This window comes from Plectropomus leopardus, chromosome 11, assembly GCF_026936395.1.
Source record: "Plectropomus leopardus strain MGB_pleo_1.0 chromosome 11, ASM2693639v1, whole genome shotgun sequence".
NCBI classification, from domain to species: Eukaryota; Metazoa; Chordata; class Actinopteri; order Perciformes; family Serranidae; genus Plectropomus; species Plectropomus leopardus.
This window is the reverse complement of record NC_142186.1, coordinates 4,653,351-4,665,365: the sequence shown is the minus strand read 5'-3', so window position 1 is coordinate 4,665,365 and position 12,015 is coordinate 4,653,351. Positions and strand designations below refer to the sequence as shown.

The following is a 12,015-nucleotide window of genomic DNA, read 5'->3' as shown; positions in this document are numbered from 1 at the left end:
AATCAAAATATTAAAACTTAAAAAACATGTTGCCTCATCTTTCCACCAAATAATAGAAAAGTCTCAACAGTGGTATCTACGAAGACTCGGATCATTTAGGAGTCTCAATAAAATTTGTGATCTCCATCCCTGTTCAGGGTAAGATTGCTATTGGTAGATGACCATTATAAAAGGGCTTTTTGCTCCTTGAGATCTGTCTGACTCCCTGATGAAGTTGCCGAAACGCGTCAGAGTGTGTTTTTAAGATCCAACATGACCATGAAAATAAGGAGCATTTTAAAGAGAGTGCTTTAAAGTTCTTTTGATTTTGTAAACAAATATTGTCTGAAAAAGTGTTTTGCCCCATGTGTCTGTCTCACCCTGTTCAATGCGGTCTCTACTGAGAACAGCTGCGTCCAGACCGTCTTTCTCGAAACCAGTGTCTCCTGAATCCTCATCCTCCTCCCGAATGGACTGAGACTTCCTCAAAGACTTCCTGAATGTCTTCCCAGATGCCAGAAGCCCTGCAGAAAAGGGTCATAGAAAATCACAAGTCACCCTTATTTTTAACAACAACAAACTGTAAACACAAAGACTACTATGCAGTGGATTCAAAACCTGACACAATCAACTAAATACTCGCAGCATCACAACTTTAAAGAGGCAGCATTTATCTCATTGTGGCTGTATTGAGATTGATTAATATTTAACCTTCAGTCTGTTTTAATATCACACACTAATATCACTCTGCACACATAATGCACTTTTCAAAATGAAGCTTTAAAAATATCATACATTAATGCTATTTTCTGCTTTCATTAAGTTCATTTTTCAAACATCAGTCCTCATCATAAATATCAAATACTCATCAGTTTTCAGAATTTTAACCATTGAAATGCCAGGCTTTTGGCACGATGCCACTATTTTTTTTGTGAAAAAATATACTACATGCAAAGTAGCTTTTATTTTTTGATAATCACAGCCTGGGATATGTCAGTGATTTGCAGCAACTTTTATTGGGACAGTGCACCTCGTGGAAATAGCATGTATTTCCTACATATGCCAAACATGGAAAAATGACATCAGGTGGAACGTCAATGGTGCATTTTTTGCACTTAACAGTATGAATGTAACAATTTAGTGTACAGTTTATTTTAGACTTATTGTAAGATTTGAGCTGGAAATCAAAGATTCAACAAAAATACACAACCTTGCAAAAATAGCCATATGCATGAACACAGCAAAAATGATCAAAAAACTAAGAATAAAACTAGTGTAAAGTATGCCAAACAGACCCTAAGAGTTGAATGTGTGCTCATGCTGCTGTATCCTGATCACATCCATACAAAGATTTCCAAAAACTTATCTTCTATTGTATATAGAATTGGTAACGAATATCAGCTGCATGTGGGCACTAAATGTGATAATAAATATGTTTGTTGCCTGATAATGGTCTATATAACCAAAAGCAGTGTGAATAATTCCAACATTATCTAAGAATGATGGTTTTCTTCTCCCTTCTGGACACACTTCCTCCCACTTCACTGCAGCCATAACTTACTTGACTATTGTCTCTGCCTTCCCAGCTTGAGACTTTATTTAGTCCTTGGTAAAGCACGTGCTAAATGGGGAAAATGTCACAATGTGCCCTCATTAGATGTAGCAACCCTTTGTTATGTTAGGTAATATATTAGACCCTTACAGGACACACAGTGCTACTACTCATGTACCCATACTGCCACCCACTGTCTATTGCTATGAGTGCATTCTTCCACTGTTTTTTCAATAAGTGAACTCATATAATTTATGTTTTTCAGTTTACAGAGGCTCACATATTTAACATTAAAGTTTGTTTTAAGTGTAAAATTATCTATGCTTCCCTGAAAAAGAAAAACATGAAATACATGATGTCACCACTACCTGTTCAGTTCATATGAAATGTTAAGGTTCCATTCTTGCCATTCTTTGAATAATCTATAATCAAATATAAGTTCAAGGGAAATTAAATGGATCACCAGTTTATATGAATGCTCTGATGCAAGCAGGGTTACAGAAAAACCTCATGCAGGCAGTAAATAAAAATGACAGAACCAATTAGCTCCCATGTAATAGATACAGTATATCTAACATATCAGTTAGCAAACATACAAGACTATTAGTCTTCAAGACTTTGTGGCAGACAGAAACCACTACTTTAAAACATACAAAACATCAACTAAAAGCTTAACAGAGACAATGACAACACTTAGAGAACTATTGGTGCTAGTGATGTCTATCTCTCTACACCTGAGGGACTAATGCAACACTACCACAGGGTTTGAGGGTTTAAGTTGAAGTTACCATCTTCACTGTCCCCCTCAGAATGACTATCAGAGCTGGCTGGTGAGGTGTCATCAGAGTGTGTCTCATCAGGGCTTCTGTCTCCTGACACACACTGTTGGTTTTCACAAGTTGGACTGCTCAGACTGTCAGAGTGCGAGTCATCTGAAGGACTTCGGTGTCTTTCCACAGTTTGGGAAACCTCAGAGACTCTATCTTTATGGGCCTTGTCCAACTGAGGTGGTTTATCGAGAACTTTGCAGCGAGGTTTGGGGACCGGCTTATAAAGGGGCTCCGCACTGACAACTTTAGACAGCAAGAAGAAAAACGGTGTAAGTCATATTGGTGAACTCTCCAGTCAAATTTGGAATTGCTATTTGAATGCGACTAAACTGCACAAGAGTTTATTTTTTTAATTTCCACACAATAACTATCATTCATTTAAATCTCCTGAAATAGACAGTGCTTTTACAATGCTGCGTTGCACATTGGAAAGTAGTCAATATTTATCAGTTTCACAGAGGGCATATCCAAACTAGATATGCTGCCACATGGTTGTATGCCTTGGCGCACCGGTCAAGTTGAAATTTAAGTTTATATCCGTGTCCATAAAAACATGGATGCTTCACTCACATCTTTCCCGCAGCAGCACAGAGGTTCTCTTCAATCACAATTTCAAGTTGGGCACCCAAGAATCTCGAGTTATGGCTCAAAACATGTTTCAGGATGTCACTGTGACCATGACATTTGACATTAAACCATCAGATTCTAATCAATTCATTCATCCTTAGGTCCAACTTTAGATATTGCGTTCACAAAAATGAGACGGATACAGGCTCACACTGACCTTGACCTTTGAGCACCAAATTTTTAATTAGCTCATCAATTAGCCCTAGTGAATGTTTGTATCAAATTTGAAGAAATTCTCTCAAGGTGTTCTTGAGATATCACTTTCACAAGAATGAGATGAATGCCAGGTCAGGGTGACCTTGACCTTTAATCACCAAAATGTAATAACCTATCCTATCCTTGAGTATAGTCAAATGTTGGCGCCAAATTTGGAAAAAGTCCCTCAAGATTTTCTTGAGACATTGCATTGAGTCAGACAAGGTCACAGGGACCTTGACCTTTGACCAACAAAATCTAATCAGCTCTTCCTTGAGTCCAAATGAATATTTGGGTCCAATCTGAAAATAAATCTCTCGTGGCATTCTTGAGATTTTGTGTTCACATGTGCTGGACATATTGACGGACAGACAACACGAAAACATAATGCCTCCAGCCAAGGCTATCACTGGCGCGAAGACATAAAAAAATTCTGAAAAAAAATCTGTCTCACTGTTGATTTCACTTCGAACAGCAGGATTACTGCTGCCACCGTGATGGCATATAGCCAATCTGGGTCAGTCAGGAGCAATGGGCAAAGAGGTTGCTTTTTTATACATAGTGTTTCAACAATGAAATAAGCTCAATGTGGACATATTCTGAAAGAACTTGAAGCTCTCTATTGTCTGTCCATAGAACTTTTTCTCAACTTGCTCTCACCATTGTTGTTCTCAGGCTGAGACTTTTTGGCTTTGATAAATCTGCTTTTGGCCGTCTCTGCTAAAGAAAGAGGATACACAGAGAGGAACAGTCTTTCAAGAGAGGAAAACGTTAGCAAACAGAGAGCTGTGAAATGTACACATATTTTCTGCAAATTTGCACGTTTTGCAGAGAATTTGATGTTCATAGAAGCAGTGAGTGAGATTTGTTGACTGGAACTTACGACATAAATAACTATTACAATATCTCACATAAAGCAACACTTCCCAAAAACTAGTTAAGAATCACATGTCTCATATCCACTGTAAGGTTAAGCTAAACTCAACTCACATCTGGTATCAGGTACCTCTGCTTATTTCATTTTCCACAGCAGATAGTATGCTGTAACATTGGCTGGATTGGATTTTTAAAAGCAGTAAATCAATACAGTTTTTTCTGGGCCCAATCGATACTGATTCTTAGCAGTTAATGAGACGGATAACCGATATTTGGAACCAATATGCATTTACAATGAAAATAAAATCTTTCTGTCCATATTTATAATTTGGAATATAACAAACCCCAACACAAAACTTTGCTCAAAAACCTTTATTTATTTATTTTACTTATTATTAGTATCATATCTATTTATCTATAGGTTTTATCCTGCCTCTGGTGTTTCCTCAATTATGGTAGCATTTCCTCAGTTCCTGGTTTTAATGAAAACTCTTATTTTAGTGCTTTAATTAATTAAAAAGTCTCGCTTTTTTACCCACGTTTCTGTGTACTTTGTGTGTGTGTGTGTGTGTGTGTGTCTAAATAAATACAAATAAAGCATTATATTTCCCTCATGTAGACTGTTTTGAGATGGTCTCGCACCTATGTGATGGGTGTATAACTACCCTCTTTCAACCTGGTTTTGTGGGCTGCCATTTTTAAAAATTCTGAGTAAATAAGTTGAGTAAATAAAAAAACAAATGGCAGACTGTACTGATGGCAGCTTGGCTTGTTAAAAACAATTTTGGGTTTGTGTGGGATGTCCCATGTTGTGGCAGTTCATTCTAACAAGTCCGTGGTCTGCAGTGTTTTAACTTCACCCTCTAGTATCAATGCAGCTCGCTTTTAACCTCTACTGAGGTTAAAAAAAAAAAGCAGCAGGTATCACGCACCGTCCACAACTTCTGCCAACAGAGAACCAAACATGAACAGCTCCAGATGAGTCAAGTCATACCATGCAGTGGAAATGAGACTTAACTGAACCTTAAATAACATATTTAGTCAAATAACTCTGCACGCTCAGCACACCAGCATGCTGGATGTGTGTGCTTCCCAGCTCAGTGAACATCAAAGAGGTAAGTTCGAGGAGAGAAAGTTCGTATCCAGCGAGGCAGACAGACAGGACAGTGTGATGAGAGAAGCAGAAAGAAATGAAAGAGTCAAACAGCATTTTAAAGCCATCGTGAAGTGCGTCCTGTTGGAATAAGATAAAGAGGAGAGGCATAAGGCAAGGAGACATCAGTCAAAAGCGTAAAGTAGAAGAACCCAAGTTAAACAGAGAGAGGCTCTTTAATTTAATGAATGGTGTGGCGAGGAGAGGATACATAAAATATTCTTTGGTTTCGATTGAAAATATGAGTAGAGTTCTAACCAGCCAGAATTACTTATAACAAGACTAAGGCTCCTTAGTGGCTATTAGAGGCTTTATTTAAAACCATAACCCAAATATTACTCAGTCAGTCCAAACTGTAGTACTTTTTTGTTTTTGACTGAAGTGAATGGAGTTGTAACTAACAGTTCCTGTCATTACTGATTGATCTGCAGATTATTTCACTGCTTAGTTACTTATTTTGGTCTACAAAACAACAGAAAATAGTGGAAAAAATGTGCATAACAATTTTCTAATGCTCATAATGATGTCCTCTGATGGTTTGTTTTGTTCAACCGACAGACCACATCCCGAATGAAGTCTATTGACTAGCAAAGAATAGAAAGCAGTACATTAGTCGACACATTAATCAACTAATGCCTTCAGCTGCAACAAAAGCATCAACAAAAGCCTCTGTCAGCACCTAAACAGTTATCAACAAATTTCTCAGAGCAAACAACCAAATGGTGCAGACAGTTATTCCAATCCTCTGTGAATAAGGCAGAAAATTAGACTTGTGCTCTCCTCAGTTCCAAACAATGCTAACTGTAAAGTACAGCAGCAAACATACAGGACAGTGTCATGATAAATGTAAAGTGTCGTAGTGTTTGTCATGACACTGCGTTTCCTGAAATAGCCTGAAAATCCAAGAAACTTTTCCTTCAGCTTCATCCTCAGTCTGTTTCTTCATCTTTCTTACCATTCACCAACAGTAAATATGGAGTGATTTCCACATGCTTGGGGAAAGTAACGTTACATCTTAACTCTTAGCTGTAACTTATTTGGATGGTGTCACCCATTTTTAACAAGTTAGGCCCGTTTCACACAGCGCATGTCAGGAGTGCGTGACGGCAGCCTCATTGAGAGGCAGCGTGTTTCATGGTTGTGGAGTTCACACATGCAGCGTTTTTGCAACCTCGCTGATGCGTCGCTGCCCATAGCTATAAGTCCTGTATTTCCATATTTATAAGCATGAAGTCGTGCAAGCTCCTGCACAGCCGACAAAACGGTCCTGTAAATGTTTCAAAATAAAATGCCTTGTATCAGTAAATGATGGGATTCTATTCAGAGACGCTGTCAGAGGGATTTTGTTTTGAAAGGGAAGCAGGGAAGTTGGAGTAAAACAGCCATCTTTGTATTTCCTCATCTCTGTGTCAGAGAGAGACCTTTAAACTGCAGTAAAAAGTGGTATAGAGTCAATGTAATCATCAAAACATCATTTTCACTATCTATTTCTGCTGACAAATGCGCACAGCACGCGTAAAAAATCAGCGAGCCACCGTTTCTCTAGATGTGCTGCTGCTCAGGCAGCCAGTGTGGATGCTCTAACATGATAACATGAGTGCTGAAATAAAAAACAACACTGCTCACGCGCTGTGTGAGTCCCCCTTTGAGTCCGTGCAAGGTTTTTTATTATGAAAATTGACCGAACGCACCGCTGCTTGACTTCCAAATTTCAGTTTGGAAAGTGGACAATTTACCTTGAACTACTGTACAAGTACTAAATATCAACATAAAGAGAAGCATTAAATGATTGTGTCAATTAAGCAGCACATATCTGACCTGTTCTTATATCCAAACTATGAATAAACTTTAGAAGACTTCACTGTATGTCTGCAAACCAATTTTATCATGTCCCTACAGCAAAAGGAGGATTTATTATGCTGCTCTCTCTCCCCTATGAGCCAGTGACCTCTATTTGGTTTTTCCACCGCAGACTACTTTTATGGCCATTTAATTACTGCCGGCTGATAACTGCGGTTGTAAAATCCTATAACATATGCCCAAATCCTCTCAGTTCGTCCCTGGACTGCAGAGCTTAAACACTGACACATTGTGAACAGCATCGGGCTAACAAAGGCTGACATGTCCAGTGTGGTGAGTGTTATATCATGGAGGATCCTCTCTCCGTTATTACCTCTCCCTGCTCCTCCACCGCTGGGTTCATCATCTTGCCACCACGACACTGTTGGCTTTTGGGCTGATTTCGGGCTGCCACCAGGCTGCTTGTCAGAGGCGCCCAAATCCAGTGAGTCATCTGAAATAGACTGACAGGACATCAGGTTTAAGTCAGAGACATGTCTTCAGGATAGACTGTGTATATAAAACCATGAATCAGATATTTACTCTTCTATCAGGCTAACGGCACGTTAAAATAAGATAAAAAAAATAAAACATCAGTCTGAGATACAATATGTAAAAGGGCTGGTGTGGATTGGACAGATGGACACATGCTTTCACTCAGCGGCCACTGGTGAGAATTCAGGGTCACTCATTCCAGTCGAGGCTCTTTGTGCCTCTCAAATTGTTTAGTTTGGGCCTAGTAACATTTCCAGAATACTGTCAGCATGGCAAACGTCTGAAACAAAAACATCACAGCTGCACATGCAGGGAGAGATAAAAATACAACGTGACTGACAAAAAAGCAGGAAAATATACAGGAAAAAAAACAATTTGCATGATTTATATGGGTCATGTCTTCAGGTAGGAAATCTGGAAAGATCACATCCTTGCAAATTCAGCAAATTAATTAATTAGTGCGTCTTGCCTCCTAAAATCACTGTAATATATTAGTTATTCAACATTCATCCCTTAAACAAACAAACAAAAAAAAACAGTGAAAGACCAAATTTTAAGTTGTAAAGGAAAGTCTCATATCAGATGGGGGGCCTCATATTACAAGATTATGGCGAAACTTCAGTCACAATCAAATATTGTTGTAATTTTAAATCCTCTGGAAACATGGCTTGAAATAGTAAGAATGCACATATTACATCAAAGTTGAGTGTCTTATAAAGTATCTGCAAAAATCTGAGTGAAAATAGATGTTCCAAACTATTAGAAAACAGAGATCAAACCAGCTCATTTTGAGGCATAGCATTTCTCCAGACTGTGTGGGCGTGGAAGATCACGTTTTGATTGACACCTCCTCTGATCCCACCTTTGCAACTTGCTCGTCTCCACGACAACAGCCATGGAGCAAAGCAGAGTCGGCGTGGCACAGCTCTATGTGTTCCAGCCCTCTGACTCTGGCTGCGTTCCTAAATCCAGTCTGACAATCTCAGCTAAAATGAGAGAGCTGTTGTTCAAAGTCACAGAACTTTCTGTTTCTCCATGAATTAAAAAACGGTTAAGCTCATTACACATTAACTCCTTTCGATGCTTTACTGCTCCTTCTCCCCAGACAGAGTGTGCTCTGACACTCCCAGAGTGCATTGCTCAGGATAAACGATTGGTACATTCCAACAGCACTCTGAATTTACCAACGCTCCGGTTTGTGACAGATTGTGCTCCAGCACTCAGATTGACTGTTTCCAAACGCATCCTATTGAAAGGAACATTGAGGGATTTCAGCTCGGCTTGTTAAATTAGTATCAACTGACTTTGAATTGATTGGCTTTATCCATATTAGGTGATATGGCTCGGGGATAACCACACCCAAATCAGCCCAGCTTCAGGAACCTGTGCACAAATTAAAACGATAATATTTCTAATTGGGATTGAGGCTAATGTCTGATCATTTTTATGCTAATAATATGACCCCAAATTACATATTACAAAATTTTTTGGTGATTTGCGTTCCCAGAGGCTTTAAACATGTTGCAATATTCTCAGTACTGCAATAACATATATTGTGTTTTATTACCTTTTTTGAACTGCAATCTATGTCAACCTCTGTATTATCCAATAAGATTAAGTTTATAGTCTGTTCATCTCACTTCAGTTATTTTCATTGCTGCAAACTGCATCTATTGTACCTAAAAAACAATCAATTTCTCATTCTAGTGGGCTGCCAAAAGTTTTATTTTTATCTGTGATATTAATAATTTATGTAATAAAAAAATCTTAACTTAATATTGGCACACACATGTCCATATATATACTGTAGGTGTCTGCAAAGGGACTACAAGCCAGGTTTACAATGAATCACTCTTTCCACACTGTGCGATTCATGCAGCCCTAAATGATCAGTATAATAATCTTTAAACAGTACCACAGCAGCCAGTACATTCATTACCTCCTTCAAGAACAGCTCAAACTGTTCATCTAGCTCCTTCTTGGTCAGTCTGTGAGACATAGTGATCCTGTCCACCCCATCAGCCGATGTGAACGCACACACCTGACATAAAGACATAAAGAGTTCAGGTAAATAAATTGAACCCTTTATGTGTAGAATTATGAAACAAGTGTTATAACATGTTTTAAGCACAAAAATAAGGTTAAATGTTGTATTTACATATATCATTATGTTCAAAATACTGGCAATCAAAGAGACAGATGAACAGATGTTGATGTAAATTATGAATAAAATAGTACTTGCAGTAAAATACAATATACACAAAACTTAACAATTGTAAATCAAATTAAATATGAGCATGAAAGTTCATTATTGATATTGCAAAAATCAGTCCGACCAAAAATATTGTTAAAAGAATACCTTCGCCCCTAAAATGACCATGTATATATCAATAACTCACAGCGTGTATCAGCCAGTTCTGTAATCTTTCAAGTTATAATTTTCTTAGATAACAAACATTTAAAACACCGAGGATCACCTGCTCTGATTACACGTTTAGTTGCACGGGAAGCCCACAATGTTGTGATATCAAAATGGTGCGCGTACGATGCTAGCGAGCACTGTAAACCATTCATAAAAAGGCCACATTTTACGAAAATAAATGGCTGGTTGCTAAAACATCTTACGACGAATTTTTTTTATAATATCCTAAGGATTAATACAGCGAAAGATGGTGCACCATAAGCATTGCCAGGTTCACGAAAAGTGACAAACATATCAAAATGCATTACAGAGAGAACGGGACGTTGTCAAAAGGGCGTCATGGGGACAGCAAAACAATACCACTTCCGGTCAAAACTGTCAAAATAAAGTCGTAACAAGCTCGCCTACAAGTAAGTCCGACATTTAAATTCGGCATATCAACATAATTCTCTTGTCCAAGTTTACGTAAATACGTCAGGTAAGATATGGCTCTAATTAAATACATTTTATTGGCAGATTGCTGTTAAAAATACACGATTTCTTTGTTTTTCATCAATAGAATTATGTATCAATCCACAGTCAACTTCAAGTACTTTGATTAAAACAAACTCATAACACTGAAGTTCATACATTTCATTAAATTTATTTTTTATTTTCACTATTACAGCAGACATTAGTTTTCCCCATTGTGTCAGTTGGGGTCTCAAAAATGACCAACGAGCGCCCTAGTTTTATTTTGAAGAAAAAAATGCATTGCTTTCCGTGTGTCTTCAGAAAGCTTAACAAGCTAACAATGGCTAAGCAGTTTATCTCCTAAGCTAGCTTGCTAGAAAAGTCGGCTAACTTTTTCCACGGAATGCGAAGTCCGTACGACACTTTCAGTAGCGTACATGTATCAGTACCGCACCAACAAAACTCACATAAAAGACCCGACTTCGGCAGTTCTGTCATCTGAACACTTGTTGAAACCTCCCAGTCCGTGGTTTGTTGATTTGAGTGTAAGCCAGTTCCCGCAACAGCTGCCGGGTGACAAAACCATTCTGATTGGCCAGAATGTACTGCGTCATGACAAAATATAACCAATGGAATCACGGGTTTCGTGGCCAAAAGTATGTGGACACTCTGCAGGTAAATCTCTGCTAGTCTGCAAGTAGGCCTATGAGACACATACACACAGAATAAAACGGGCTACTTTTACTTTCTTTAATCAACCACGATTACTGTTCTGATTGTGGACTACATTTATTTAATTGAAATAAATAAAATTGCCACCAACTACCACCAATGGGATCAGCACAAACTTTGGTTTGCTGAGTATGTTTCTTTGTTTTTGGTAAATACACAATGATCTGAGACACTGTGGGTTGCAATACTTTTTTATTCTTTTTTTAAATTTGGTCTTTTTTGGTCTTGGTCTTTTCTTACTTTTAAGTGTTAATGTATGTGTACTTAATACTGTACATGCTAAAACAATTAGTGGATTCTTTTACTTTTGTTACATATCTTTGTACTTTTCCTTTTCAAGATAATATTTTCAAATGCACAAATGGAAACCTGACACATTTTTTGAACTGCAATTGCTTGGTAATATGAGCATCTGTAATAAAAAGAAATCTTTGCAAAGAGAAAAAAAATGAAAGAAAGAAGAGTAGGCAACAGCCAAAGAGCTGATACAACAATTGCCTATTGTCAGGGACAAGAAAACACTGAATCTGTCCAAAATAATAGTCATAATACAGATAATCTTACAAAAACTCACAGTGTCAGGAACACTCATCTCTGATGCAATATTCACAGGAAATAATCTGTTCCAAATTGATCCAAATCACTTGTTTTTGCAGTTATTGCATTCACTTTTTGGGTTAATTGTAGATTTTATCAGTTGTTCTGTATTGTTATGCTATGCATTTAATATAATATGAAATATTCAGAAGATATGTTACTTAGTCAGGTGTCATCAGATTACTCAATGACTGGAAAAAAAAAGGGGTCCCTTCAGGTAATAGGTTGGGACCCACTGATTTAAGTAATATATTAAGCAAATTGC

The 12,015-nt window shown here is 37.8% G+C and overlaps 1 protein-coding gene across 9 annotated transcripts in view; it reads right to left on the bottom strand.

Annotated features, from left to right (window-relative positions):
• Nucleotides 1-11,004, bottom strand: part of cep162 (centrosomal protein 162) — a 32,478-nt gene extending 21,474 nt beyond the window's left edge. For 2 of the 9 annotated variants that reach the window (XM_088084976.1, XM_088084979.1), the window contains exons 1-6: nucleotides 10,889-11,004; nucleotides 9,486-9,587; nucleotides 7,386-7,515; nucleotides 3,844-3,903; nucleotides 2,320-2,604; nucleotides 360-503 (exon numbers count right to left, since the gene is read on the bottom strand). In XM_088084976.1, the coding sequence (XP_087941102.1) occupies nucleotides 360-503; nucleotides 2,320-2,604; nucleotides 3,844-3,903; nucleotides 7,386-7,515; nucleotides 9,486-9,545 (679 nt within the window). In that variant the 5' untranslated portion in view covers nucleotides 9,546-9,587; nucleotides 10,889-11,004. Of the gene's footprint in view, nucleotides 1-359; nucleotides 504-2,319; nucleotides 2,605-3,843; nucleotides 3,904-7,385; nucleotides 7,516-9,485; nucleotides 9,603-10,023; nucleotides 10,291-10,888 lie in introns of those variants that run through there. The other 7 variants (XM_042490778.2, XM_088084983.1, XM_088084978.1 and 4 more) reach the window with 6 other exon arrangements.
• Nucleotides 11,005-12,015: the final 1,011 nt, after the last annotated feature.